This window comes from Populus alba, chromosome 13, assembly GCF_005239225.2.
Source record: "Populus alba chromosome 13, ASM523922v2, whole genome shotgun sequence".
In the NCBI taxonomy this organism is placed as follows: Eukaryota; Viridiplantae; Streptophyta; class Magnoliopsida; order Malpighiales; family Salicaceae; genus Populus; species Populus alba.
This window is the reverse complement of record NC_133296.1, coordinates 10352596-10376066: the sequence shown is the minus strand read 5'-3', so window position 1 is coordinate 10376066 and position 23471 is coordinate 10352596. Positions and strand designations below refer to the sequence as shown.

The window sequence follows — 23471 nt, the reverse complement described above, 5'->3', positions numbered from 1 at the left end:
TTTCTTACATATTTAATTTTTTTGCCATCAAATATTCATTTGTATTAATTTGTCAATGCCAATCTTGTGTTATTAAATTGTCTTGCCACTGAATATTTATTTTTATTAAATTATTAATGTCATTCTTGTGTTCAATATTTTTCTTGCATTCCTGATATTTTTTTTTTTATTTTGTTTGAGTGAATAGAACTTCTATAGCATAATAGTTTAAATAAAACACACCAAGAAGTTAAAATTGAAATTAGAAAGCTTTGTCTTGAAAGGGAAAAAAAAAATATTCATTGTTCACGCTATTATTCCAATTAAAAAGCACAACACGAATATTACACTTTGATTTATTAACATTAAAACTTCAAATTCAAAATGCGTAATTATAACATGATGAATTATATTAGAAGATATAAAAATAAAAAAAGTAGTATTTTTGTTATTTATTTTTAATAAATATCTTGATTTTTTAGCTAATTATTACCTTCTGTTATTAGATGTAATTCTCTATTAAATTTTACAAAATAAAAAACTAAACATGTCAGATCACAAAATACACCCGGTTGATGAAGGAATAAAGAAATATATGAACACTGAAAAGACTATTGTAACAGGAGCAGCTTAACAAGAACTTGGTAACTCTTTAATACATTTATTATATGTCATTGATCGTCGGCTGCTTTTTCTACGAGCCCTTTCAACATTTTGAAGAATCATATTCTGCAACTTTTTCTTAATCATTCATCCACGTAACAACGGGGTTAGAATTAACAGCAGGGGAAGACTGGTGTGGTTGAAGATTTCCAAAGTGACGGCTCATCACCATATACCATGTGATAGTCACAATTCTCTACTGCTAGTAGGAAATTTGGTGTTGGTTTTTTGATGATAAGAACATATTGATTTTACAGAAACCAGAAACGTCGAGAAATCAAAAACATCTGCTACAGAGAATTGAAGAAGAAGGGTGCTTAGATACACCGCTGCTGAGGCCTGAGAGTGCAGCGAAATCTACATGAAGAACATACTATTAGAAATTAAATCATTTGTACCGACAAACACAATGCTTAGAAAATAAAAATGATTCTTGTCTATTAGAGATTATGATAATAGACAAGATATGACTTATTTGCAAGATGGAGGACCTGTTGATATGATCTTCAACCCATTAGAAGTACCTTCATAAATGAATATAGAACAGATATTTAAATGCTCATTTGGGTTAGCGGGGAGTTTGCTAGGTAGACATTATCAAGTAGCATCTTTTGATAAGAGATATTAACAAGAGGTTTCGAGAAAAATAATATTTTCTGAATTATATGAATTTGGTAAGCAAACAACAAATCCATGGGTATTTGAACCCGAATTTTTTTTATATAAAAATATATTAATTTTTTTTTTAATTTTTAAAAATTATTTTTAATATGAATTTATTAAAATATAAATTAAAAAATAAAAACTAAAAGGTTGAGCGGCAGGTGTAGACTTGTGAGTGCTATTACATGAGGCTATAAAATTATTATTTTTTATTTAAAATTTCAATAGATTTTTTTTTCATGGCTTGATTTTTTTGTATTAGTTTCGTTTAATCGATTTTTCTGTTTTTTTCTAACCTTAGATTCAAGTATAAACATCAAGTTACTAAGACGACGTTTTGTGGAGGAGATTCAGGATCTTCCACGTGACGCAAACTCCCCAGATCAGAAAAAAAAAAATATTTTTTTCACAGTTCAAAGCATTCTCTTCTTTTTTATCAATTATCCAGAAAACAAAAACAGATAAATAAAATTTGCTTTTCCAGTTTTCACAGATATCCAAAAACAAACCCAGCTTGTGCTTCTGCTCATGATGTTTCACCAACCTTACCTTACCCTGCCCTGCACTCCTTCATCTTGTGATCCCTCCTTTATTATTTAGAGCACACTTACATCTCCTCTCCTTGCTGCTTTTATCTATTTTAATTCCCACATTTTCTTATTCTCTCTCATTTTCTAAAGAATTTAACTCTTTCTTAATTGTTTATTCTTGTGCCCTTCAAGATTTACAAACAACACTCCCTCTCTTCCTTGATTTGCTTATTTTTGCTCCCTTCTCAATCCATCAAATATATTTGTAAGCTTTATTACCCATCTGGGTTCTCTTCAAAGCTTGCATTTTTTTTGTTCTATGATTTATGTGAATCTTGGGTTGTTTATAATTGAACTTAGTTTACTAATTTGCGATGTCACGTTCCAAATCAGAGCCGCCTAGTTGCTGTTCAACAACAGCCTCTTCTACTTCACGATCACCGGTAGCTGCAACTGAGCTGAAGTTATACCAGGCTTTCATCTTTTCTGTTCCAATTTTCTTCACTTTCATCCTCCTCTTCTTGTTTTATTTGTTCTATCTTCGTCGTAGAAGGGTTGACTGGGCATCTCTTAGAATGCGAGCTTCTTTGCAAGACCACACCGTTGACATCTCTAGAGTAAGATGAGGTTTTGGCCCTTTGTATGCTTTTTCATAATTCGCGTGTATGCAATGTCAATTTGGTTATGTACTTTTGGTTGTGAATTAGCAGGTTGAGATGGGTTTGAAGAAAGAATTGAGAGAAATGCTTCCCATTATTGTATACAAGGAAAGCTTCTCTGTCAGAGATACACAGTGAGTACGCTTTTCTTGATTTGTTTTACTCTTTGAATATTTTCTTGTTTCCTTTTTAAATTTGGTAGACTTATGATTCATCATACTTGTTATTTTGCTTTCGCTTTATAAATATATTTGAATCATAATCTTATCAATATATGTATATGTATAGGAGCTTAAAAAAAACAGCTCATGATACTAGCTTGCTTTTATATGCTAAGAGGAGTGGAGGTGGGAGTATTTTAGGCGGAATATTATGGTGCCTTAGAACAATCATTTTCAGCATGCTTTTTTCCCCCGTGTGAGGGTTTCTGTGCTGTGACTTGCAAGTGTCTAATGCTCATTCGGTGTTGTCATCACAGATTGACAATGTGATGGAGTAGTTGTTGGCCATGTTTCTGTGAGCTTCTATTCAGTCCACTTATAAACTTTTGAATTGAGCATTATTTATCACGTAGAGATTTCGATGCAAAGAATATCGTTAATGATTGTGCTATGTTGTTACTCCTTTGGATTAAATACATTAAAAAACAACGATGGGCAAGCAAGTAGGTTTTAAATTTTTAATGTTCTGTTCTGTATATGATGGTTGAGGGATCATTCTTGTACAAGATCAAATCCCATGTCATCACTATATTTTCTAATCAAGGGCCAATTTCTAATTTGAATTCCACAAGTAGTTGAATTTCGATTTATATGACTTTGGCTGGCATTATTGTCATAATTTAACATGATAATTCTTTTCCTCATTATTATAAGAAAAATCAAAGCATTGGTATTGCTCGCGTGACAAATAATTCGACTGCATCATTAATGGTCTTTTTATTTGGATCCTGCAAGGCCATTTCACAAGGAAACCATTATGTACGCAGAAGCTTAGTAGAATGGTTTCATAGTTTACCTGCATCCATCTCAAGATAGTTTGAGCCACTATAATGATGATCAGTTGACTATGCTCACAAAGCACGGAGTTCTGAGATGCAGTCAAAGGGTCATCTTTGAAAAGTAAGGAAAAGATGTAAATATGATCACAGTTATATTGTGGAAAGTGTAGATCATATTTCAAGCATTTTTTATTAAAAAAAAAAAGTACTTTACCTAGTTTTCCATATTTAAAAGAGCTGGCCTGACTACTGGTGTGCATCATTTTCCATGAAAAAAGAAAATGTACTTCAATGTTTTAAAATGGTTAGATTCGGGGTTTTATGCATCCGCAGGCAGAGGCTGGGGCTAGGTGGTACATGGTCCAGCAAAAAGTGAAAGTTTTCCCTCATGCCATTGTTCTTATAGTTTTGCATAGAGGAAGTTAGGGCCCAAATGAGTTCTTGGGTCTATTTCATTTATAATTATCCAAGTCTGCTATGCAAGCACATCTGAACAAGTTATTGTGAAGTAATACAATAGAATCCACAACCTTATAGTTTGATTCTCTGTATTCTATACTTTATCTAGAAATAATTCTGTGAGAGAATTTGTGCGGTGCTCTTAACAAAAAAAAAAAATAAAATAAAAAAAAAATATATATATATATATATATATGAAGTCTTAAATTTGTGACATGTAGCATGCTACATGAGCTGAGCTTTTTGTGATAGCTCATGACATGAGCTGACCTTGAATTAATGACATTCAGAGGGATTTCATGAATTAATTCTCTTCCAGCATTTATTTTATCTATGTTTCCTACAGGAGGGATTTATTTCTGAAATGCTTTGGAAACATATGATGCAATTATATGTTCTATACTTTTATATTCAGTGAGTGCCTTAATTGCTGGAATTTTAACTTGAAGGTTGTTAGGAAGAATTTGTCATATACAACAATGTTGCTATATATTTACTCAATGTTGTTCCTTGATTTTGATGAGAGAGCTGAATCATATACAAAGAAATCTTGTCAATGCTGTGGATTCTTGGATAAGGGCATAGGCCATGAAATTCTTTATTTTCTAACAGCATATGCAGTGAGTTAGAGCTTTTTTTTTTTTTTTTTTTGAACAAATGAACTAGAATAGAATTTTGAAGGCATAATGAAACATTCACACTCATGAGCTCAATAAGATGTCAAACATCTTTACTCATTGGCTAAACGATTGAGAAAATTTTAATCACTACTTTGCCATATTACATCTTCAGAGGCATGAGGCTGTAATTCAGAAATTGCACCTTTAAAAGTATCTGAGCATTTAATTCTGAGCTTTGATTATCTGATGAGGTGCTCACTTTATGAACACAGATGCCCGGTATGCTTGGGTGACTACCAAGCAGAGGATAAGCTCCAACAAATACCTGCATGTGGCCACACATTTCACATGGACTGCATTGACCATTGGCTTGCCAACCACATTACCTGCCCCCTCTGCCGTCTTTCCCTCCTTGCATCAGTCAAAGCTCCTAGTGAACCACCTAGAAATCAAGTAGAAACTGTTCAGGAATCTTCTGCGGCAGAGAATGGTGAGGAAGCATCTGTTCAACCAAGGCCAGAAAGTTGTGAAGAATCTCAAGCGACACCACTCTCTCAGTCAATGGATGAAGAATCCGGGACTCTTCAAAACAGTGCTGGAGAAGAGCAAAGATCTGAATGTGCTGATCAAGGGAGAGAGTTCAGGTTTGCAAGGAACGAAGCCGAAGAGCATGAGAAAAGTAGAGATTCTTCTGGTACTTTTGCAAGTTCTTGGAGTGAATACACACACATACACACACCTCAAATTTTAACTTCCAAGATCTGAGGTTCCTAACAAGAGCAGTTTCTGCTCTGGTCATTTTCTAAATTCAACTTGTCATGTGACCCACAAGCATTTCAATATCATGACAATTCTGGAAATTTACACCTGTATTATTGTCTTCACACACATAATTATATTTATAATTTCAGGATCCGCAATGCACTCTTGTTACAAGCCTGAATATAGAATCGGTCAACTGTAATTAGTGTTTCATTTATCATGGATTATTCTACCAGCCTGTTGTTGATGTTGCATAGAATATGACATATTTTGATAAGCCATTGAAATTCTCTTTTTATTGTCTCTTAGCAGCTCAATGTCATGCATAAAGTGAGAGAACGAAGCTGATGGTGCCCTTCACAGAATCCATTGCCCATCCCCCTTCATGTTGCTCTCCAAGCAAGAAGAGGAGTTGCACAAAATAGATGTTGCCAGCCGGCAAGGTCCATTGTTTCTCATTACGATGTGAAAATCCGAAAAGGGCTTAAATATATGATCTGGCTACTAAGATGAGTTTTGTTTTGGCCTGCATCATCCGAGGAGGGAGTCATTTTGTCCACAGGATTAGCATCATCAATGCATAGATGGATAATGTGATACGAAGGCGGGGGATTGTATAGCTGACATCTGTACTTCTGTTTGGTACTGTTATAGCCTGTAATTTATCAAGAATTGATGCGTTGTATTCTTAACATGGTGGTGGTGTTTAAGGATGGGCAGATGTTTTAAAGTGTTATTTATTTGAAAATATATTAAAATATATTTTTTTAATTTTTTAAAAATTATTTTTATATTGAATATAACAAAATAATTTAAATAATATTTTAAATAAAAAATTTAAATATTTGAAAAACGTGGTTTCAATCGGGTTGAAAAAAAAAAGGTGTGAATACATCCATTTACCTATGAGCAATAAAGTCGTGACAAAAATTTCACAATTCTCGGAAATATGTGGCCTTTCTCTGCATATTTTGAAAGTAATTGGGATGATATGCAGAACTATTTCCTTATCCAATGTCATGAAATTCTGTAAGTTTATAATCATCCTGACATGCAAGTACGTTCTAGGAGCACATGCATATTGAGTAGAGGTGTATTTAATTATAATAAAAATTAAAATATTTAAAATTATTTATCATGACCAAATAGAATTGGGTCACGCCAAACCCATTGAGCTGGGTATATGACGTTGGACTCAAGATAATCAGGTCCTGCAACATACTCAAGATAATTGGGCCCTTTGCCATGACTCATGCATCACATGGTGCTTGGGGACACCCAAGCACCACTTAATGCTTGGGCGGCTTCAATTCGAGGGGCAAACCCAAGAGCCACTTGGTGCTTGGGTCTTGGCAAAAGGCCCGATTGCCTATGGTAGCTCCAACAACATGGCGCTCGGGTCCGGACGCCTCCACGCTCAACCACATGTGTGTTTATATAATAATATGTATTATAAATATTATCTTATTCAAAGTGTTCATATCAAAAATATTATTATTTGTGTTATAAATATTATTACTTTTATTATAACTCGAAGTATTAATATAAAAAATATTATTATTTGTGTTGTAACCATCCTTGAAATTCTTAATATAATTATTATTGTTATAAATATAATTATTTTTATTATAATTAATAGTATGAATATTAAAAATATTATCATTTGTGTTATAAATATTATTAATAAAATAATTAATAAATTTGAAAAAATCATTATTATTAATGTTTTAAAAAATATTAATATTAAAAATAGTGTTATTATTATTTTCTTTCAATTATGATTAATAGTATTAATATTACAAATAGTATTATTTGTGTTATAATTATTTTTATTTTTATTATGATTAAAAGTATTAATATTACAAATAGTATTATTTATGTTATAATTATTTTTATTTTTATTATCATTAAAAGTCTGGGCATATCCATGCCCAACTCGAAGTTGGGCCTGGATGCATCCATGTCCATCCCCAAATGGGGCTGGATACAACCACGCCCAAACCCAAACAACCACGCCCACACCCAAGTTGGGTCTGGACGTGTTTACGCCCAACCACATGTGTTAATGTAATAATGTGTGTTATAAATATTTTTTTTTCTCTTATAATTCAAAGTGTTCAGATCAAAAATAGTATTATTTGTGTTATAAATATTATTATTTTTATTATAACTCAAAGTATTGATATAAAAAATATTATTATGTGTTGTAATCATCCTTGAAATTCTTAATATAATTATTTATGTTATAAATATAATTATTTTTATTATAATTCTAAATATTCATATGAAAAATAGTATTATTTGTGTTATAAATATTATTATTTTTATTATAATTAATATTATTAATAAATAATTATAAATTTGAAAAAATAATTATTATTAATATTAAAAAATATTATTTTTTATATTATAAATTTTTACAGTAGTTTTTATGAAAATAAAAAGTGAACTCGCCGTGTAGCACAAGAATCCAACTAGTATTTATCTATATTTGGAATTATAGAGCTCCATATTAAGTAGGACAAGACTCATTGGAAAGCTAACATCCTTGGTTATAACTCCTATAAGAAACCTTCCTCGAATCTCATAATATTTAGGCTTGAATCTTCTTTGGAATCAGGGTGACAAATCTCTAGCTTCGTCAACAGTTTTTAGATGAAATTTCAATTATCTCCATTTTCCTTTCTTCTCTCAAGACAACTATTCCTAAGTTTCGCAACTCCTTCTAAGATATGCCATAGGCTATACATAAGGTTAATACCCTTATTTTCTCTTCATGTAACACACATATTTGACTCATAAAATTCCCAACTACCAAGTTATCATGCTTTCCTTCATTAGTGAACTTTTTACCACACCTAATTTATGCATCATTAACATATGACATCCTAAAACTCTTCCTCCCTCTTTTTAATTTGGTCTTGGTCAAAACTTGTCTTGAGGGGACCAAGGGTCCCCTTTTTCTTTATATGCAATTGTTTGTTTCATTTACTCACTGTTAATATCATAACAACATATCACAAAGGTTTATTAAGAAAAATTCAGAATTTATTTTCCTCCCATTCAACTCTTACATGGCCGGTCACTCATGTCCCTTGATCATTGATTTTTTTTTCTTTGGTATTCTTGCATGATTTCATATTCATGGCAACTTATAACACTTCAATTAACTTAATTCTAACAAATTCTGCGATTCTTTCAAATTTCACTTAATAACTCTAATTTTTAAATTCTGAAATTGGTGCATAATTCCTAATCAAATTTTAAATTGGTTTTAACAATTAGGTTTAGGGCCTTTACTTAGAGAAAATTTGGATTTCAACTCAAATTTGATTGAAGATTTTTAGCTCCTCTCTCCTTGCATATAGCCGACAATCTCCTTCTCTTTTCCTCATAATTTCTTCACTTGTTTCCTTGTTAATTCCTTTGTCAAGGAATGTTTTCTCTACTTAGAAGTCTAGAGTTTGTATAACCATACTAATTTTGGTGTTTTCCCCTCAATTTTGGTAGAGAAAAATCTAAAATCTCCCCTCTCCTTCTTGTTTTGGTGCAGTCAGCCACATGGAAGAGAGAATAAGGTATTTATAATCTCATTCTTTCTTAATTGCACTTTGGCATATTTCCCCCCTGTTTTACAATTCGAGTTACACTTCTTTTCATTTTTTTAAATCCCTCTTTAGTAATTGAATTCATTTGATTTTTTTTCACACATTTAACTCTCACATTTTATTATTATTCTTTTATATATATATATATATATATATATATATATAAAAGTTTATTCTCGGAGTTTATATTTTTTCCTCTTAATAGAAATTTTGTCCTAAATTTAGGTTATATACCTTTATTGACGAATAAATACAAGTATTTCTCCTTAAACAATTTACCATTAAAGTTGAATAGCTTATCATCATAGCTGATCTATTCATATTCTATAAACATGATGTTCCACGTGTATAAAAGATTTACACAGTAACACATAATTTATTAATGACTAAAAAAAAACTAAATATTTATTGTCAAATTTTGTTGTTGTATTTAATATTCAAGGTTGGTTAGAAAATAAATGTACATTAAGTTATTCTTAATGCACACATTAAGAAAAAAGATTTTTCTATATTAAGTTTTAGACATTAATCTTATAGGGTAAATAATAAAATAAATTTTATATTGATTTTCTTATTAATATTAGATAAGAACTTAATTTTGCATTTTAATTTGGTGTTGCTTAGCATACTCGTAAAAGTATATAAAAACAACTAAAGTAAATCTAAAAATATCAAAGTCAAACTATAATAAACAACTTACAATCCAAATTGAAGCACAAAATATTAGAAAAAAGCTAATACCAAAAAGAGCAAAATGTTCAAAAGCTATTAAAGAGAAAAGAAAACGGAGTTTAAGCATGTATTAATTTATAGCTTTTAGTATAAGTACTAGCATTATATTCATGCTATGTTGTGGGTAAGGTTTAATATTAATTTTTAATGTAAAAGATAAAAGTGCTTTTATTATGAATGTGTCTTTTGGTATCATATTTATTTTTAATTAGAAAACATAAGAATGTTTTTTATACTTAATAAAATAAATTAAAATAAATAAAAAATATGGTGTTAACTAATTGAATAATAAAGCAAGAAGCTAAAACCTTAAACCCTAAAATCAATTTATAACATAAGAGAAAGAAATACATGTGTTATGAGTGCGTTATAGAAATAAAAAGATATTTATGCTTTATATATTGGCACTGCTAATAAAAAAAATATTTTCATTTCTATAAATATATTATACAAATTTATGTAAAATATAAAAGGAAAAAAAATCAAAGACAAATAAAACTAATCTTTTTGAAGCATTATAAAACTAAAAAAATATTAAAAAAAAATCATTGCTACAAAAGTAAAGTTAAACTAAATAGTTTAAAAAAATAGAAAAGATGTAATTAATTAATATTTAAATAGAAAACATTAAATGAAATAAAAAAATAAAAAAAGAAATAAATTAATGGGTCTATTATGTCAAACCCATGTATGCGGCCTCTAATCCAAAAGCTCAAGGCTCCTGTGCCTGAAAGCCTAAGTTTGCACCAGACCTTTTTTCCTCGATAGAGAACAACGAGTCACCCACTCACAGTTTTGAAACCCGACCTGGTGATCGAACCGGTCTAATGATTGGGTCACGGGTTAGATGAGTTGACCTGGATCAACAAAAAAAAAAAAGCCAAACTAATTTGCAAAATTCAAATAAAGTTTAAACTTTGAAGCTTATTCTTTTTGTTTGTCATTTATTGAACCAGAGGTCTACAAAAGGCATCCTTACCCTCCACAAAACCTCTATGTTAGTATTAAGTCAAAGCATTAAATGCTAGCATTTATTGAGGACCTCTCCTTTTTTGAATTCTCCTCTTAAGCTCCATCTGTATACCATTTTAATTAAATTAAATTAAAACAATTAAGGAAGAAATTAAGGAAAGGAGTATTGGGAAATTCAAAATTCACACGGTAATAATCAACACTAACATGACATATATCTATCCCTTCATTTATATTCCAACTCCCCTCTCATATACACGGATCACCCGCTCTCCCTTTGTCTCTCTAGTTGTTGCTGCTGTTGTGAAGAAGAAGAAAAGGAGCTCTTTTTTTATGAATATGGTAGCTGAGGTGAGCTCTCTGGTTGAGTGGTTACACGGATGATGAGAATGTTATGAGCGAACCTATAGGGGTAATATCTTCTTAGATATTCCAAGAAAATGATTTTGTCATAAGAAACAGAGTTTTTGATGCTCAAAAAGAGATTTTATATGTTTTTCATGCCTGTTTAAAATTATGATTTTTTCTTCTTTTTGTTTTCTTTGAATTGAAATTTAAAGGCTTTGCAATTTCTTTCTCTTCATGCGAAGATATCTTTTTATTAAATGATTAGTACTTAAATGTTCCTTGATTTACTTTGAAATCTCCTGCGCTGTTTGATATCCTCAGTTTAGTTTCTGAGAAAATATAGAAATAGAAAATGAGAGTAAAAAACTACGCCGTTTCGCATCCATGTATATATAAAAAAAAGAGGTCGAGTCTCAACCAGGTTTACTCGGGTTCCAGGTTAACCCGCCGGGTTGATTGGGTTTCACCAGGCCAATTCCCAAACGAGTTTTTACTTAGATCTGGACCGGTTCTAGGCTCGGGTCGGCCGAGTCCCGGGTCGACCTACTAGGCCGGTCCGGATTTTAAAACTATACATCCATTTCATTTTTTTTGTTATAATTAAACGATAAGTAACTTCTAGTGGTATGCAACATGTCTTCATCTTTATTCGAAATTGGATTTTAAGTTTGTGAACCTTTAAAATCTATTTTTAACTTATTTTTATTTAAAAACACCTCAAAACACAATAAAAACTTTGATAAACCAATTATCAAAAATTAAAAAAAAAACACTAAAGAAATAAAAATCAACCGAACAAAATAAAACCAAATGGATCTCAATCTATATTTCCAACATCTTTGAAAGAAAACACCATCTCAATTGAGCTACTATTAAAAAGAGAACTCATTCACATAAAAATTGATTGTTTCAATGGCTATAATATAATCATCTAATTATTTTTATTTAATTTGATAAACTAAAATATGAAAAAAAATAAAATTTAAATTTAAAATATACAGTATAAAATAAAAGAGATCAAACATGTGGTATGCTAAAAATTATAGGGATCAAATTATCTCAATGAAATTTCTTTTTTGTTAATTTCAATCTCTTTTCTTTTAATTTTAACCTTTATCTATAAATCAAGTTTCATTCCATAAAATCAGGTCTTATTAACACCACTGTTAATTTTAATATACCTCAAAATTAACATTGAAACCTCGTTCTGTTATTACTCTAGCTTTTTCAATGGAATAATTATACAATAATGCCACTGAAACAATGATACAATTTTTATAGAATTTTCAACTCTTAAGGCTATAATATTGCTATTAAAATATAATAGTTTGACTAGGATAAATTTTTTTTCATTTTATAATTTTAAAAGTATTCGTAAAATAAAAATAAAAATTGTGATAGCAATAATGACAAACAACAACAAAGAGATGAAGTTAATGGGATAATTAAAGTACAGTTATAGAAAGAGGGCAAACTGATTGAGTCAAACTCTCAAGCCAACAGCGCTGCAGTCAAAAGAATCCTTTCTTTATAACTCTCTCTCTGTTTTCTTCAATCCACCTTCCAAACCAAACCTCTTTCGTCTCTGCGCTGGTTGTCTTTCCTACCGCTTGGAATTTTACAGGTAAACGATGTTATCCACAAGCTCTTTATCATATGATCTATTTGGTTTCTAACAATTTTGTCATTAATGTAATTCTAGCTGTTATGATTTGCATGGGGTTGATCTTTTTTTCATCTTTTGATTTACTGGGAAGTAGAAGAGCTTGCTTTTAGTGAAAGATGGTTAGATAAAGTTTTCAACTTTTCTGGGCTGGATCTTTTTACTTGAATTTTTTTCGTTGGATTTGGGTCAAATTTTATGCACATGTAATCTGGGTAGTTTTAGCTGTTAGTTGATACGGGGTTGGCTTAAATGAAATTTGTGTTCATTTATGTTATTGGGTTTGTGCTAAATCTGATGATAATATGATTGTTGACTTAATTGCAGGACACCTCTAACTGGGGGTAGCTTGTTTGCTGATTTTGATGGTTTGAAGAGAGGCATGAGGACGTCTTTCTTGACTTTGGATACTTAGTTGAAGAATTGTGATGGTATTTGTTGGGTACCCTTGACGTTGTTGTCTACTAATTTCTTGTGTTTTGTTTGGAGCTTGCCCACTTGGTTGAGGAATATACGAAGATTATCTTTTTTCCAAATTGCTTTTCTTTAGATGCTTGAAAATTCTGAGTTTGGACTGCCTTCTGTGTGGTCAAAACCAGGTGCTTGTTAAAGATGAAACTAGTTGGAGAAAGAAATAGATAGTTTGTGTCTCTTTTTTTTTTTTGGGAAGCTCAAAAGAATTTATTCAAGATAAGGACTTTTTTAGACTAGTTTTTTGTAGGTATCATTTAAATGAGTTCAATGCACAATACTGTCCACTACTGCTGCGTAGCAAAGGGTAATCGCACCTTGTATGTGTATAGTGGGGCAGACATTGAGATTGAGAATGTGGCAGCGCTGTGCTTGGAAAGGCCCCCCTCATATCACAAGTGGTATTTTGAGACGATTGCTAAAAAAACTTTTGGGTTTTTTATAGAAGATGGTTTTGTTTATTTTACGATTGTTGACGAGGGTCTTGGAAACCCAGGTGTGCTTCAATTTTTAGAGCATGTAAGAGATGAATTCAAGAAGGTAGCTAGAAAGGGTTCTAGAGGAAGTTTTTCCGGTATGAACTCGATCAATATACAAGAACAACTAGTGCCTGTTATTCGTCGCTTGATAACTTCATTAGAGCATGTCTCTAGCAATGGTTGGGCTGGTGAGAGTTCCTCATCTGATAACTTAGGCCTCTCTCCATCACCTGTTAATGCAAATGGACAAATTGAAGTTGTCAGTTCTACCAAAGCCCCTTTGTTAGGTAAACCAAACAAGCAAGACAAAAGGAAGTCAAAGGAGCATGCTATTACAATAAGAGATATTGAGTTAGAAGAGCATAGAAAATCTACTGATAGAGGGGCTAAGCTCGATTCAACTACATTGGATTCCAATAATCAAGCTGGAGTAGGTTCTTCAATATCCCTACAAAAGGATTTGGGTTCAATGAGGATTAGAGCAAGCTCTCAAAGTATTCGAAAGAAGTGGTGGCGCCAAGTAAGGATTGTTCTAGCTATTGATGTGGCCGTTTGTTTGATTCTATTTGTAATTTGGCTATCAATCTGTGGTGGTTTCGGGTGTACTCATTGATCTCAAATTTGAAAAAGAAATTCACCTATAGTTAAAAGTAAAAGGACCAGTTTGTTTGGAGTGGTTCACATGGATGAACGCAACACATCAGATATTGTGAGCTGATATTAAGTAGTGGAGGTATGTGCTGGAAATTACACCGTGGAATCACATAAGCTTATTAAATTCTGTGTACAGTATCATACCTGGAATGTATATGCACGTGCTTGTCATTTGTCTACTATGGCTTGTGTTATTGTTTTGTTTATAATTATACATTATGGATTATGAGTTGTGATGTAATCTTAAAATCTGTATTCCATCCTTAAATGCTCTTTCTTATATATATTCTTAGCTGAATCTCCATATTTGAATGATGATTGCCATAATTTCTCTTTTGTATAGATGATGGTCTTTGCGCATTCTTTCTTTGCTATAAATTAATCTCAAAATCATTCATAAGAGTGCAATTGTGTGGTGTTTTCCTAACCTTTCTTTTAGCAAATTTGCTTGTCGAAAATAGGATTGAGATTTCCACCATTTGAATTTCACATGGTGAACATGGTAGATGGTGTTGGAAGTATGTGTATCCCTTTGGATTTAAAAGTATTTTGAGAACATAGGTTTTATTAGCAGCAATAATGGGCTGTATACAGAGGATAATTTAATTCTAATGGCTATCAAAGTGTCTTTTTTTAATTTTGATTAGAACATTTCTCTAGCCATTCCTTGTACTTTTGGGTGGCTTGTCACTGTAGCATCAACTAAAATGCCCTCATTAAAGTTGCTCTAACATTGGTCAGCCATCTTTATAGTTCCTCCATCCAAATACAAAATTTCTGGAGTTGTTGCTGAAACTGCATGAAATTGTAGCTTTTTTCATAAAAAATTTCTCCTGTTTTAATTGGTTGGAGGAGGTGACTGTGTACGCCGATATCTTACTTTATACGCATGATTTTTTTGTTGCGTGTGTTTACATGATGTCACTAATCACATTCACAAACTTGCTGGTAATATATTTTACGTTTTTCTCAAAAGTACTTGAACCTGCCACAAGCGCTCATCTCTGCCTCAAGGTAGTGGAAATCAAATTTGACCGAGTCTAAGATGCATGCTAATTAAGAGTCAATCTGGTCATAATTTGATAATGTTGTTTCACTCCTTGTTGAATTCTGTTGGCAAAGTTGAGGAACAAGGTGGGTTCTGATAAGAAAAGAATACAGCAAAGTTGTGATCAGCCCAGAAGGTTTCTTGCCTGATGGAATTGAACTAGTGATACTTGAGCCGTCAAGTGAAATAGTGAGTTGTCGAGCTGGTAGTACTGCGCTGTAGCTGTTTCAGATTCTGGCTCAAGTCATGCAAGAATTCATTATATAAATGAATTCGAAGATAGATTCGATATTTTTTTTTTCAAATCAAATGAATCCTTTTCAAGTTTCTCTTGGCTTGACTGTTCATATTCTTGACTTGCGTTGGATAGAAGGATATGGTAGACTTGGAATGCCATTCATGCTCTTGTAGGCTAACAGTAATGCAGCTTTCATGGCTCATTCTGAGGATCTTTGTGTTATTCATCTACTCCTCCCCATGGTCAAGACATCCATTTGCTGTTGGATAGGTCAGGTTTAGCCCGCCTCTGCAAAATTGTCTACTGTGACAGTAATATTTTTGCTTGTTGAAAAGATATAATCCACTCTTGTAGAGCACGCAAGGGATAAAATTGTTGATTTTTTATATGAAAAAAGGACAAAATTGTTTTTCTTTAGGGATCCTTTTTTCCTTTGAAGCAAGACGTAACCCATTCTTGATTTTTCGAAATTATTGGTTGCATACCTTGCAAATAATGGACTCTCAACAATTACTATTATCTAAAATGCTTTCGTAGCCTGCATTCATTTGCATCACAGGAACTCTTATAATCCTGTTTAAAACTAGGTAAAGGTTAGCACCTTCGCTCCTTTTCTAACCCAAAAATTAAAAGATGAAGGATAATAATTCTGTTTGATCAAACACTCACAAACATCTTATGTTGTTGGCTAGCAGGCAGAGTGCCCGTTTCATAATGGTTTCTTTTTGTTTCTGGGGTAGCACCCTCCAATTCTTTAATCCACCACAATTTGTAGCAGAAAAACACGAAATACTTTGAGAGTAGCAGCAGCTTTGAATAGAAACTGTGTAGTTAACACACGTGAAGTGTTTGAATAAAATGTACGATCTGTGAATCAATCATCAGCACCTTCAAATGAAGCCATAATACATATTGGCTTGGAGAACTCAGGAGCACATTTCTGCAGTCCAAAGCTCTGTAAGGAACTTCTGCATTTGCTTAAGAGAAAAATCATGCATTCATCTTCTTGGTAAATATCAGGTGCAAAAGTTAACCTATTCCTTGAAAAAAATGCTCAATTAAATTCTATCATGACCTGGACCAATCTTGTTAACTAACAGTGGTTGGCACTTCAGTTGACATCAGCAGCTCTTGCTGTTTCCAGCTATATTAAGAACTTCTTCAGGCACACAGATTCTGAATACAGCATAATGATGGTTTAAGCTTTTTTCTCCTTGTAGTCTGTGAACACTTCCCAATGCACCGGTTTTTGGATTGGGGAAAGCATAAAATATTCGTCTAATTCTTTGATGAACAAGTGCCATTGCACACCTTAAAGGTAAAAATGGTCGATAATTAGTCGAAGGAATATTGAAAAAACCAGATAGAAGAAAAAAAAAAAGGAAAAAGAAAAAAGAAAAAAGAAAAAAAAAAAAAGAAAAGAGAAGAAAGTCAAGCCAGTTACTGCACTCAATTCTTTGCTGACAGCATAATTATTGAAGTTGGAAAAGACTATTTTTGAAAAATTACAGTAAGATAAGAGGGAAATCAGGGAGAAACTAATAAAAGAAAAAGGATTGTTGGCATGACAAACTTACATTATACATGGCTCCCACACAAGATAGATGTCATAACCAGTGCACAGATAAGGTCTCTCTGGTACAGATTTTGAAGGCATGTCAGGAGGATCCGCTTCCTTCTTCTCGACCTGAAATAGAACAACATGAAGCTGAGATCGATTTCAACCAATCACCTTGAGAAAATGTAGTCACTAAACAAGGGGAAGTCATTATTTTTAGCATTGGCTAAGAATAAGATGCTGCCTACCAACCATTCCCATCAACTCAAATAATTAGGTGAAAGTTTACCTGTCTAAAGCACTATTTATAAGATTGTCCAAAAACAGAGCACAGAAACAACTCACATTTGCAACACTCGTCTTTTGTCTTTTCACTGGGGAACCAACATAAGAAGATTGTGAAGTTTTGAAGGACTTCTCTTCAGCATCTCCTAAACCAGGGAACAGGCGTCTGTCCCTGTCAGCAGAAGATTCAATGGCAACAACAGCAGCATGTCGTAAAGGGTGCCAATAACAAGAATTAGCTGTATCTGATCGCTGTTCAGACCACTTCCAAGGGTTTAAACAAGACACTGCATAAGACAAACTTTCAGGTTCACTAGGTGAAGCATTTGGAAGCACTTCTGTTACAAGACTTGCTGCTCCATTAGACTGATGAGAAATAAGGGTCGTGGACTGTTCAATGCAGTCATTTCTGATGCAAGTCTTGTTCGTTGGAGCATGCCACGAGAAGATTTGATCACGTCCATTTGTAATGATCTGCTGAACTGAAGGATCCACTATAACTGCAGCATTGGCAATCTGCAGAAACAAGAACAAGAGGCAAGTTCAGACACAATGTACACAGATCCAGCATAAATGTATGTTTTATTATAACTGCAATTGCTATGTTCTGAATCAGGTGTGAGCGAACAACACTCTAATATCTCTGCGAGAAAATGAAGTCAAAAGTTACAACATTCAGTTTAAATGGCTACTAGTTTACTTCATGTCACAAATTGCAAGTTCACAGCGTAGTTGAGACTTGAAAACAACAAGTACCAGACAAGAAAAAATGCCAATTAAAAATTCACAGCACCCAAGTAGAAGCTTTGTAAGGTAAGTAGACTACCCTATCATTGCATCCCTTTACAGAAATAAGTTTAGTTTATGGAAGAAATTACATAATTACCAAACCATCACCAGATTTTGCCAACTCAATAGCAACTTTCATGAAGCTGAAAACTGACAATGAATCCTCTTCACTGAATCCAGTAATCCCATCAATATTGCTGAAATTAGAAGAAAAGAACATAGCAAATTCAAGTTAGGAATTTAGATAAAGAGTACAGCAAAAGAAAAGGGAATTTTTTTTAATTGAAAAAATAACTTTTGAACCTCTTTTTTTGGTAAGGGATAGTTGTTATGCAATAGTTTGGAGGGAGTTTATGTGTTTTTGCTTCTTTCTCAATAAAACTTTCTTTAACTAGAGACTGGTTAGTGTGGTGCTGCAGATATCTACCATGGAGTTCAAAATTCATATTTCCTTTCTCCCTCCTTGATCACAGCCCTCGGCTCTTTTCTTCACAAATATTGAATTTATCATCAACAGTGAGAATACAAAGTACAAACAATTATGTCAACCTTTTAATTTGCTCTAAAGTAAAATATAACATTGCTCTAGTGGATTTTTCACAATGTCAATAACTGACAAACTATGAGACATGAGTATAACAATAAGCTCTTCAAGACATAGCAAAAATATGATTGATGCATAAAAACAAGTGTTGATAGCTCAAACTTAGGGATTTTGTTTCAATTACACAGTTTTCTAACATTTTTAGTTCATGCCTCCAAAATATGGAATCCTAAACTTTTGACATGCTAAATATACCTGCTTGTACTCACTCAAACTCTTGAGTGAACGCACAACAACTCGGCAAGGTTGTGAAAGTCAGGGTCCTACTTAGGATCTATGAGTATTGAACTGTAGGATAACCATAGGACAACCTCTAAGATTTATGTATACAAATTGACAAGAGGTGAATTCAGAAATAGACAAGACAAATGATAGATGCATGCATAAAACAGAAGTAATTAAGCTTGAAAATCAAAAGGTGTATTGAAGGAAAGAAACTTAACATAAAGTGTATAATAAGTAGAAGATTTTTTTTTAATAGAGAGTAATTAGTTCTTTAAACAAAAGAATAATGAATAATAATTTGAGAAAAACAGATAAAGTTTCAGTGCAGGATTTTCTACTAGAAGGACTTACCAGCTGATATAGCACATTATGCATGAACCCATCTAAACAGTCTACACATAGAAGTTGTCAAGCATCATATTATGACAACCCTGATTGCAACAACAATGCCTCTAGGTGGCACCAGCCACAGCAATGGGTGCTAAACTCTTCAGTCAAAGAAGCAAAACAGTTGTTGGGATTCCAAAGTTCTGTTGCTTTTCGATATGAAAGATTAGAAGGGAAAAATGTCCCTTAACAGTTATACTCTCCACTCATAAAACTAACTTAGTAGAGTATAATGAAGAAACATGGAGGCAAAAACATAAGAGAAACAATACAGAAGCATAATTTAGAACTTACTAGGTAGGTGGATGGTATGAGGTTGGCCATAGCTTGCATTGTTCTTCCCACTCTTCTTTGGATGTGGCGGCATATTTGCAAACCTGGAATTGATTAAAGTTTAGTTCATAATTCACTAGTCTTGATCATTCTTAAATGCAATTAGTAATGAATATATCTTATTAGGGAGAAAAAAGGAATAACAACCCACTTTTGTAACAAAAGGACTCAACTGGTAGGAATTGCTCAACTCTTGTACATCTTGTGGCAAGCTGTTCAACAGACTGTTATCCTCAGAAGCAAGACATAAAATTACTGAAAGCTGAGTTTTTCCTGTAAAAAAGAGCACTCTTTGACTACTGCGTCATCAATGTATCAATATATATATCCCAAGTACAATAGAGAAAAAGTGGCATGCACAGATGGTATGGTTCCCAAAATCATTCTTCAAATGGTGCCCCTTACTATTTAACATCAATCTCTTGAAAAAAGAGGAGGACAACCAGAGGTCGTAATTTTATAGGTGAAAATTTAAATCAAGCTTGATCATTCTGTTCTCCTTGACTAGGAACAAAAAAAAATGAAAACTAATTTCAACAAGAAACATGCTTTCATTTGCTGCAGTTCACTTCCTAAAACCAACACAAAAAAAAAATAAAAAAAATCAGTAAAACAGTTGTGATAACAACAGCCAGTACCTCCTTCAAGATGCTTCTTTTGAATCCGCTTGACATGGCATAGATTTTCAAAAGGAGCTATCTGATTTAAACGCCTACACAATTTTATTTTATTTTTTTCACATTAATACAATTTCATAAAGTCTCAAATAAAAAATAAAATTCTTAAGTAAATGTGAGTGACCTTATAAGGGTATTAGCATGCTTTGGATCAATAACTGATGCCAACACATTCACTGCGCAATAAACCAAGATAAAGATCTTTATTAAAAATTGAAAAAAGCAGAGTAATCATATGGGAATGTGTTTGGTTTTGATAACTCACCAGTGGGTTGTTGGTTAGGAGGGATTGGTGGTTTGTCAGGGATGTGGACGATTTTCCACATGTCCATCGTGTTTTTTTCAATCTTCACCTTGGTTTCTATGAGATTATTATTAACAGCAAGGCAGAAAGGGAAGAAAAGAGATTTCTGAGTTTTTTTCAGGGTTTGTAATTTTTATGGCTTCTGAAATTTGGAGAAGAGGGCTTTAACTGGGCACATATATAGGACAATAGCCACAAATTTTGGAGGATTAACGTTCCCCCCCGGAGTCTGCTGGACACTTGGAGCATTAGCGGCAAGCTTTGTCCCCCAAAACTTGCAAATTATGAAGTGAAGATGAAACTCTTTAACAACAAATATTAAAAATGTTTTGTGGGAGAGAGAGTGGATCATCAGAGAGTAAAATGTGAGAGATGTAAAGAGGAAGGTTGAAAAGTTGTTGTTTCTGTGTCTTCATGGGGAGATTTGGTTAGGATGAGGGGCAGAGCTAGGATAATTTTCTATGGGGGGGCAAAACTAATTTTACAAGAGATATAACAATACATAAAAATGCAGGCTTGGACAAAGACTATACCTTCAAAAACACATGGATAGCTTAGCTTTGGAAAATTTCTTATCATGCAAACAAAACGTGAACTAAGAAAATTACGTGCATTTTCATTTCATGCTTTGCAGACTCAAAATTGCTTTATTGCTTCTTTTTCTCAGAGAAAACTGGACTGCAAATTTACAACATGCAAATGAGAAAAAACTTTGCATGATAACACCAGTAAGATATGTCCATATTGTAGACTTAACAAATAGGGAAGTGATAACTTAGGGATGAATCTATTACCAGAAAAAACTAACGAGCTACTGGACACACTTTCCTTTCCTCATTTATGAATCAGGAGCATGATGAACTGCTTTTTCTCTTTTCTTAACAACAGACTGTAAGCTTGGGACAAAAAGAATTATACTACCATTAGATGAAGAGAAAAAAGATAACCTGTATTTCATTTCATGCTACTGTTTTTTTTCTTTAAAAACTAGAACCAAAGCTGCTAAATGAAGAACTAAAAACTACCAGCTTTGGATTAAAAAATTATCATTACTTAACATTGAAGAATACAGTTTTCTTCAACTCATATGCATATTTTCATAAAAATGCAGGCCTGACTTTGCTTATGAAACATGAGGGGAAACAAAACATTGAAGACAAAGTTTTTTATGCACATGAATTATGAACAAACTTGGCTAAATCCTTGGAGAGACAAATGGTTTTGTTTTGCTTTTTAGAACCTGGGTTTGTTAATTGATATACTATTGGAATTGCAAAGAGAGAACGAAGGTGATAGAAACATGTAAAAACTAGATGAACGAAGGAGCTAAACCACTATAAATAATTTTTCAAGCATTAATCAAAGGTTTTTGTTTGCAGGCCTTAAGTACAGATTTTCTTCATTGCTTTTTTTTTTTTACACAGGACGATCTATTTCTTTTATCGCTTCTATTATCATAAGTCTTAACTCTACAAACTTGAAGATTACTCATTAACCAAGTCCTATATAAAGGAATAAACAATCATTGAAATCAATTGATCAAGAACAAACAGAAGATATATTATAAATATAAAAACTAAAATAAAAATGCATCGTTCCTGTTTGATGCAAACCAATCATAACTTATGAACTAAAAACTCCCACCACAAGCACTTCTCTTTGAATTACCACCACTGGAATTTTCAGAAACAAAGCCTCCACTAAACCACCTCTTTTCTTATCTAATAGCAAGTAAGAGAATAGCAAGAAAGTATACCTTGTGAGTTCCTTGTAATTCAATAATGTAAGCATTCATATCAACAACCCCGGAATCAAGATTCCCTTCAAACCTATTACGATGCAGGGCAATGAAGACTCAAATATTCATATCATCAAATAACTAATGATGAACTGTTTTTGGTCTTTCTTAATCCAATAAACCAATACAATGTGAGTTTTGCATACTTTCTCAAATTCTTAAAATTTTCTCTAAAATTGACCAATACCCGGATAACATTACAGCCTATAAATGATCTAGATTCCATCAAAAACATTATATATACAGAGAGAAAGAGTTAGTTTTACCTTCATAAGAAAATAAAGCCATTCAAAAGAAAACACTGCCCAGTTCGAACCAAGAGCTTTCCTGACCTGCCACCACATAATTTTTTTTTTAAAAAGAGAGATAATATAAACTTACATCAAAGAAAGTAATGCACACCCGTATCAAAATTAAACCCACCATCCCTTTTCATATTTCCAATCAAAATGAAAACATTTCGCAAAAAAAGAGAGGGTCATTTACATATAAAATAAAACGTGTGTCAAGAAATAAAGTACCTCAAAGCACCATAAAGGAACGAACTTGATTGCAATTTCCACAGGGGAGATAGAAATGAAGAATGAAATGGAATTGCTGCCCAGAAAAAAATAAGAGCTAGGGCATAAGATTCAATGAGATGAGAATATATAGAGGATATATTTGTAACAAGATGAAAAGTTCATGGGTAATTTTGTCCGAAAAAATTCATTAAACAGAAAAAAGGAGAAGCTAGTTTCATGATATGTGGAAAATTTGGAAAACCTCATTTCGCTCCGCTCCCCTGTCCATAAATCCCTCATTCCAGCCCCCTACTGGTTTATTTCTGGGGAATTTTAAATTTTTGCAGGGTACGGGCTCCTAGCCCCTAGTTCTGCCACTGTAGTTACGTTCCAAGTTCCATATGATATGTGGGCTTTTATAAGCAGTGTTCGAATTCTAGGCTGCTGTCGTATCTATCTT

The 23471-nt window shown here is 32.8% G+C and overlaps 4 protein-coding genes across 11 annotated transcripts; 2 read left to right on the top strand and 2 right to left on the bottom strand.

The window, feature by feature from the left end:
- Nucleotides 1-1613: 1613 nt before the first annotated feature.
- On the top strand, nucleotides 1614-6071 carry LOC118034441 (RING-H2 finger protein ATL7). 4 transcript variants are annotated; one of them, XM_035039735.2, is made up of 4 exons: nucleotides 1618-2452; nucleotides 2543-2628; nucleotides 4846-5267; nucleotides 5648-6071. In XM_035039735.2, exons 1-4 carry the CDS (start codon nucleotides 2210-2212, stop codon nucleotides 5662-5664), a joined length of 768 nt encoding a protein of 255 aa, XP_034895626.1. In that variant the 5' UTR covers nucleotides 1618-2209; the 3' UTR covers nucleotides 5665-6071. The 4 variants fall into 4 exon arrangements, with proteins under 4 accessions (XP_034895621.1, XP_034895626.1, XP_034895624.1 ...); XM_035039733.2 differs by having other exon boundaries at nucleotides 5645-6071; XM_035039730.2 differs by lacking the exon at nucleotides 5648-6071 and having other exon boundaries at nucleotides 1614-2452; nucleotides 4846-5626.
- Nucleotides 6072-12431: 6360 nt separating this feature from the next.
- On the top strand, nucleotides 12432-14560 carry LOC118034485 (phytolongin Phyl1.1). 2 transcript variants are annotated; one of them, XM_035039797.2, is made up of 3 exons: nucleotides 12432-12619; nucleotides 12986-13089; nucleotides 13380-14560. In XM_035039797.2, the coding sequence occupies exon 3, from the start codon at nucleotides 13391-13393 to the stop codon at nucleotides 14219-14221; it is 831 nt and encodes a 276-aa protein (XP_034895688.1). In that variant the 5' UTR covers nucleotides 12432-12619; nucleotides 12986-13089; nucleotides 13380-13390; the 3' UTR covers nucleotides 14222-14560. The 2 variants fall into 2 exon arrangements, with proteins under 2 accessions (XP_034895688.1, XP_034895687.1); XM_035039796.2 differs by having other exon boundaries at nucleotides 12986-14560.
- Nucleotides 14561-16182: 1622 nt separating this feature from the next.
- Nucleotides 16183-21871, bottom strand: LOC118034484 (tRNA-specific adenosine deaminase TAD3). 2 transcript variants are annotated; one of them, XM_035039792.2, is made up of 10 exons: nucleotides 21505-21871; nucleotides 20672-21388; nucleotides 20531-20582; nucleotides 20368-20441; nucleotides 19881-20002; nucleotides 19691-19773; nucleotides 18278-18377; nucleotides 17452-17907; nucleotides 17126-17235; nucleotides 16183-16859 (listed from the first exon to the last, which is right to left on the bottom strand). In XM_035039792.2, the coding sequence occupies exons 2-10, from the start codon at nucleotides 20736-20738 to the stop codon at nucleotides 16670-16672; spliced, it is 1254 nt and encodes a 417-aa protein (XP_034895683.1). In that variant the 5' UTR covers nucleotides 20739-21388; nucleotides 21505-21871; the 3' UTR covers nucleotides 16183-16669. The 2 variants fall into 2 exon arrangements, with proteins under 2 accessions (XP_034895683.1, XP_034895684.1); XM_035039793.2 differs by having other exon boundaries at nucleotides 20672-20984.
- Nucleotides 21461-23406, bottom strand: LOC140954446 (uncharacterized). 3 transcript variants are annotated; one of them, XM_073404026.1, is made up of 5 exons: nucleotides 23274-23406; nucleotides 23030-23105; nucleotides 22775-22840; nucleotides 22467-22547; nucleotides 21461-21599 (listed from the first exon to the last, which is right to left on the bottom strand). In XM_073404026.1, the coding sequence occupies exons 1-5, from the start codon at nucleotides 23309-23311 to the stop codon at nucleotides 21549-21551; spliced, it is 312 nt and encodes a 103-aa protein (XP_073260127.1). In that variant the 5' UTR covers nucleotides 23312-23406; the 3' UTR covers nucleotides 21461-21548. The 3 variants fall into 3 exon arrangements, with proteins under 3 accessions (XP_073260127.1, XP_073260129.1, XP_073260128.1); XM_073404028.1 differs by having other exon boundaries at nucleotides 21469-21606; XM_073404027.1 differs by lacking the exon at nucleotides 21461-21599 and adding an exon at nucleotides 22027-22212.
- Between the last annotated feature and the right edge of the window lie 65 nt (nucleotides 23407-23471).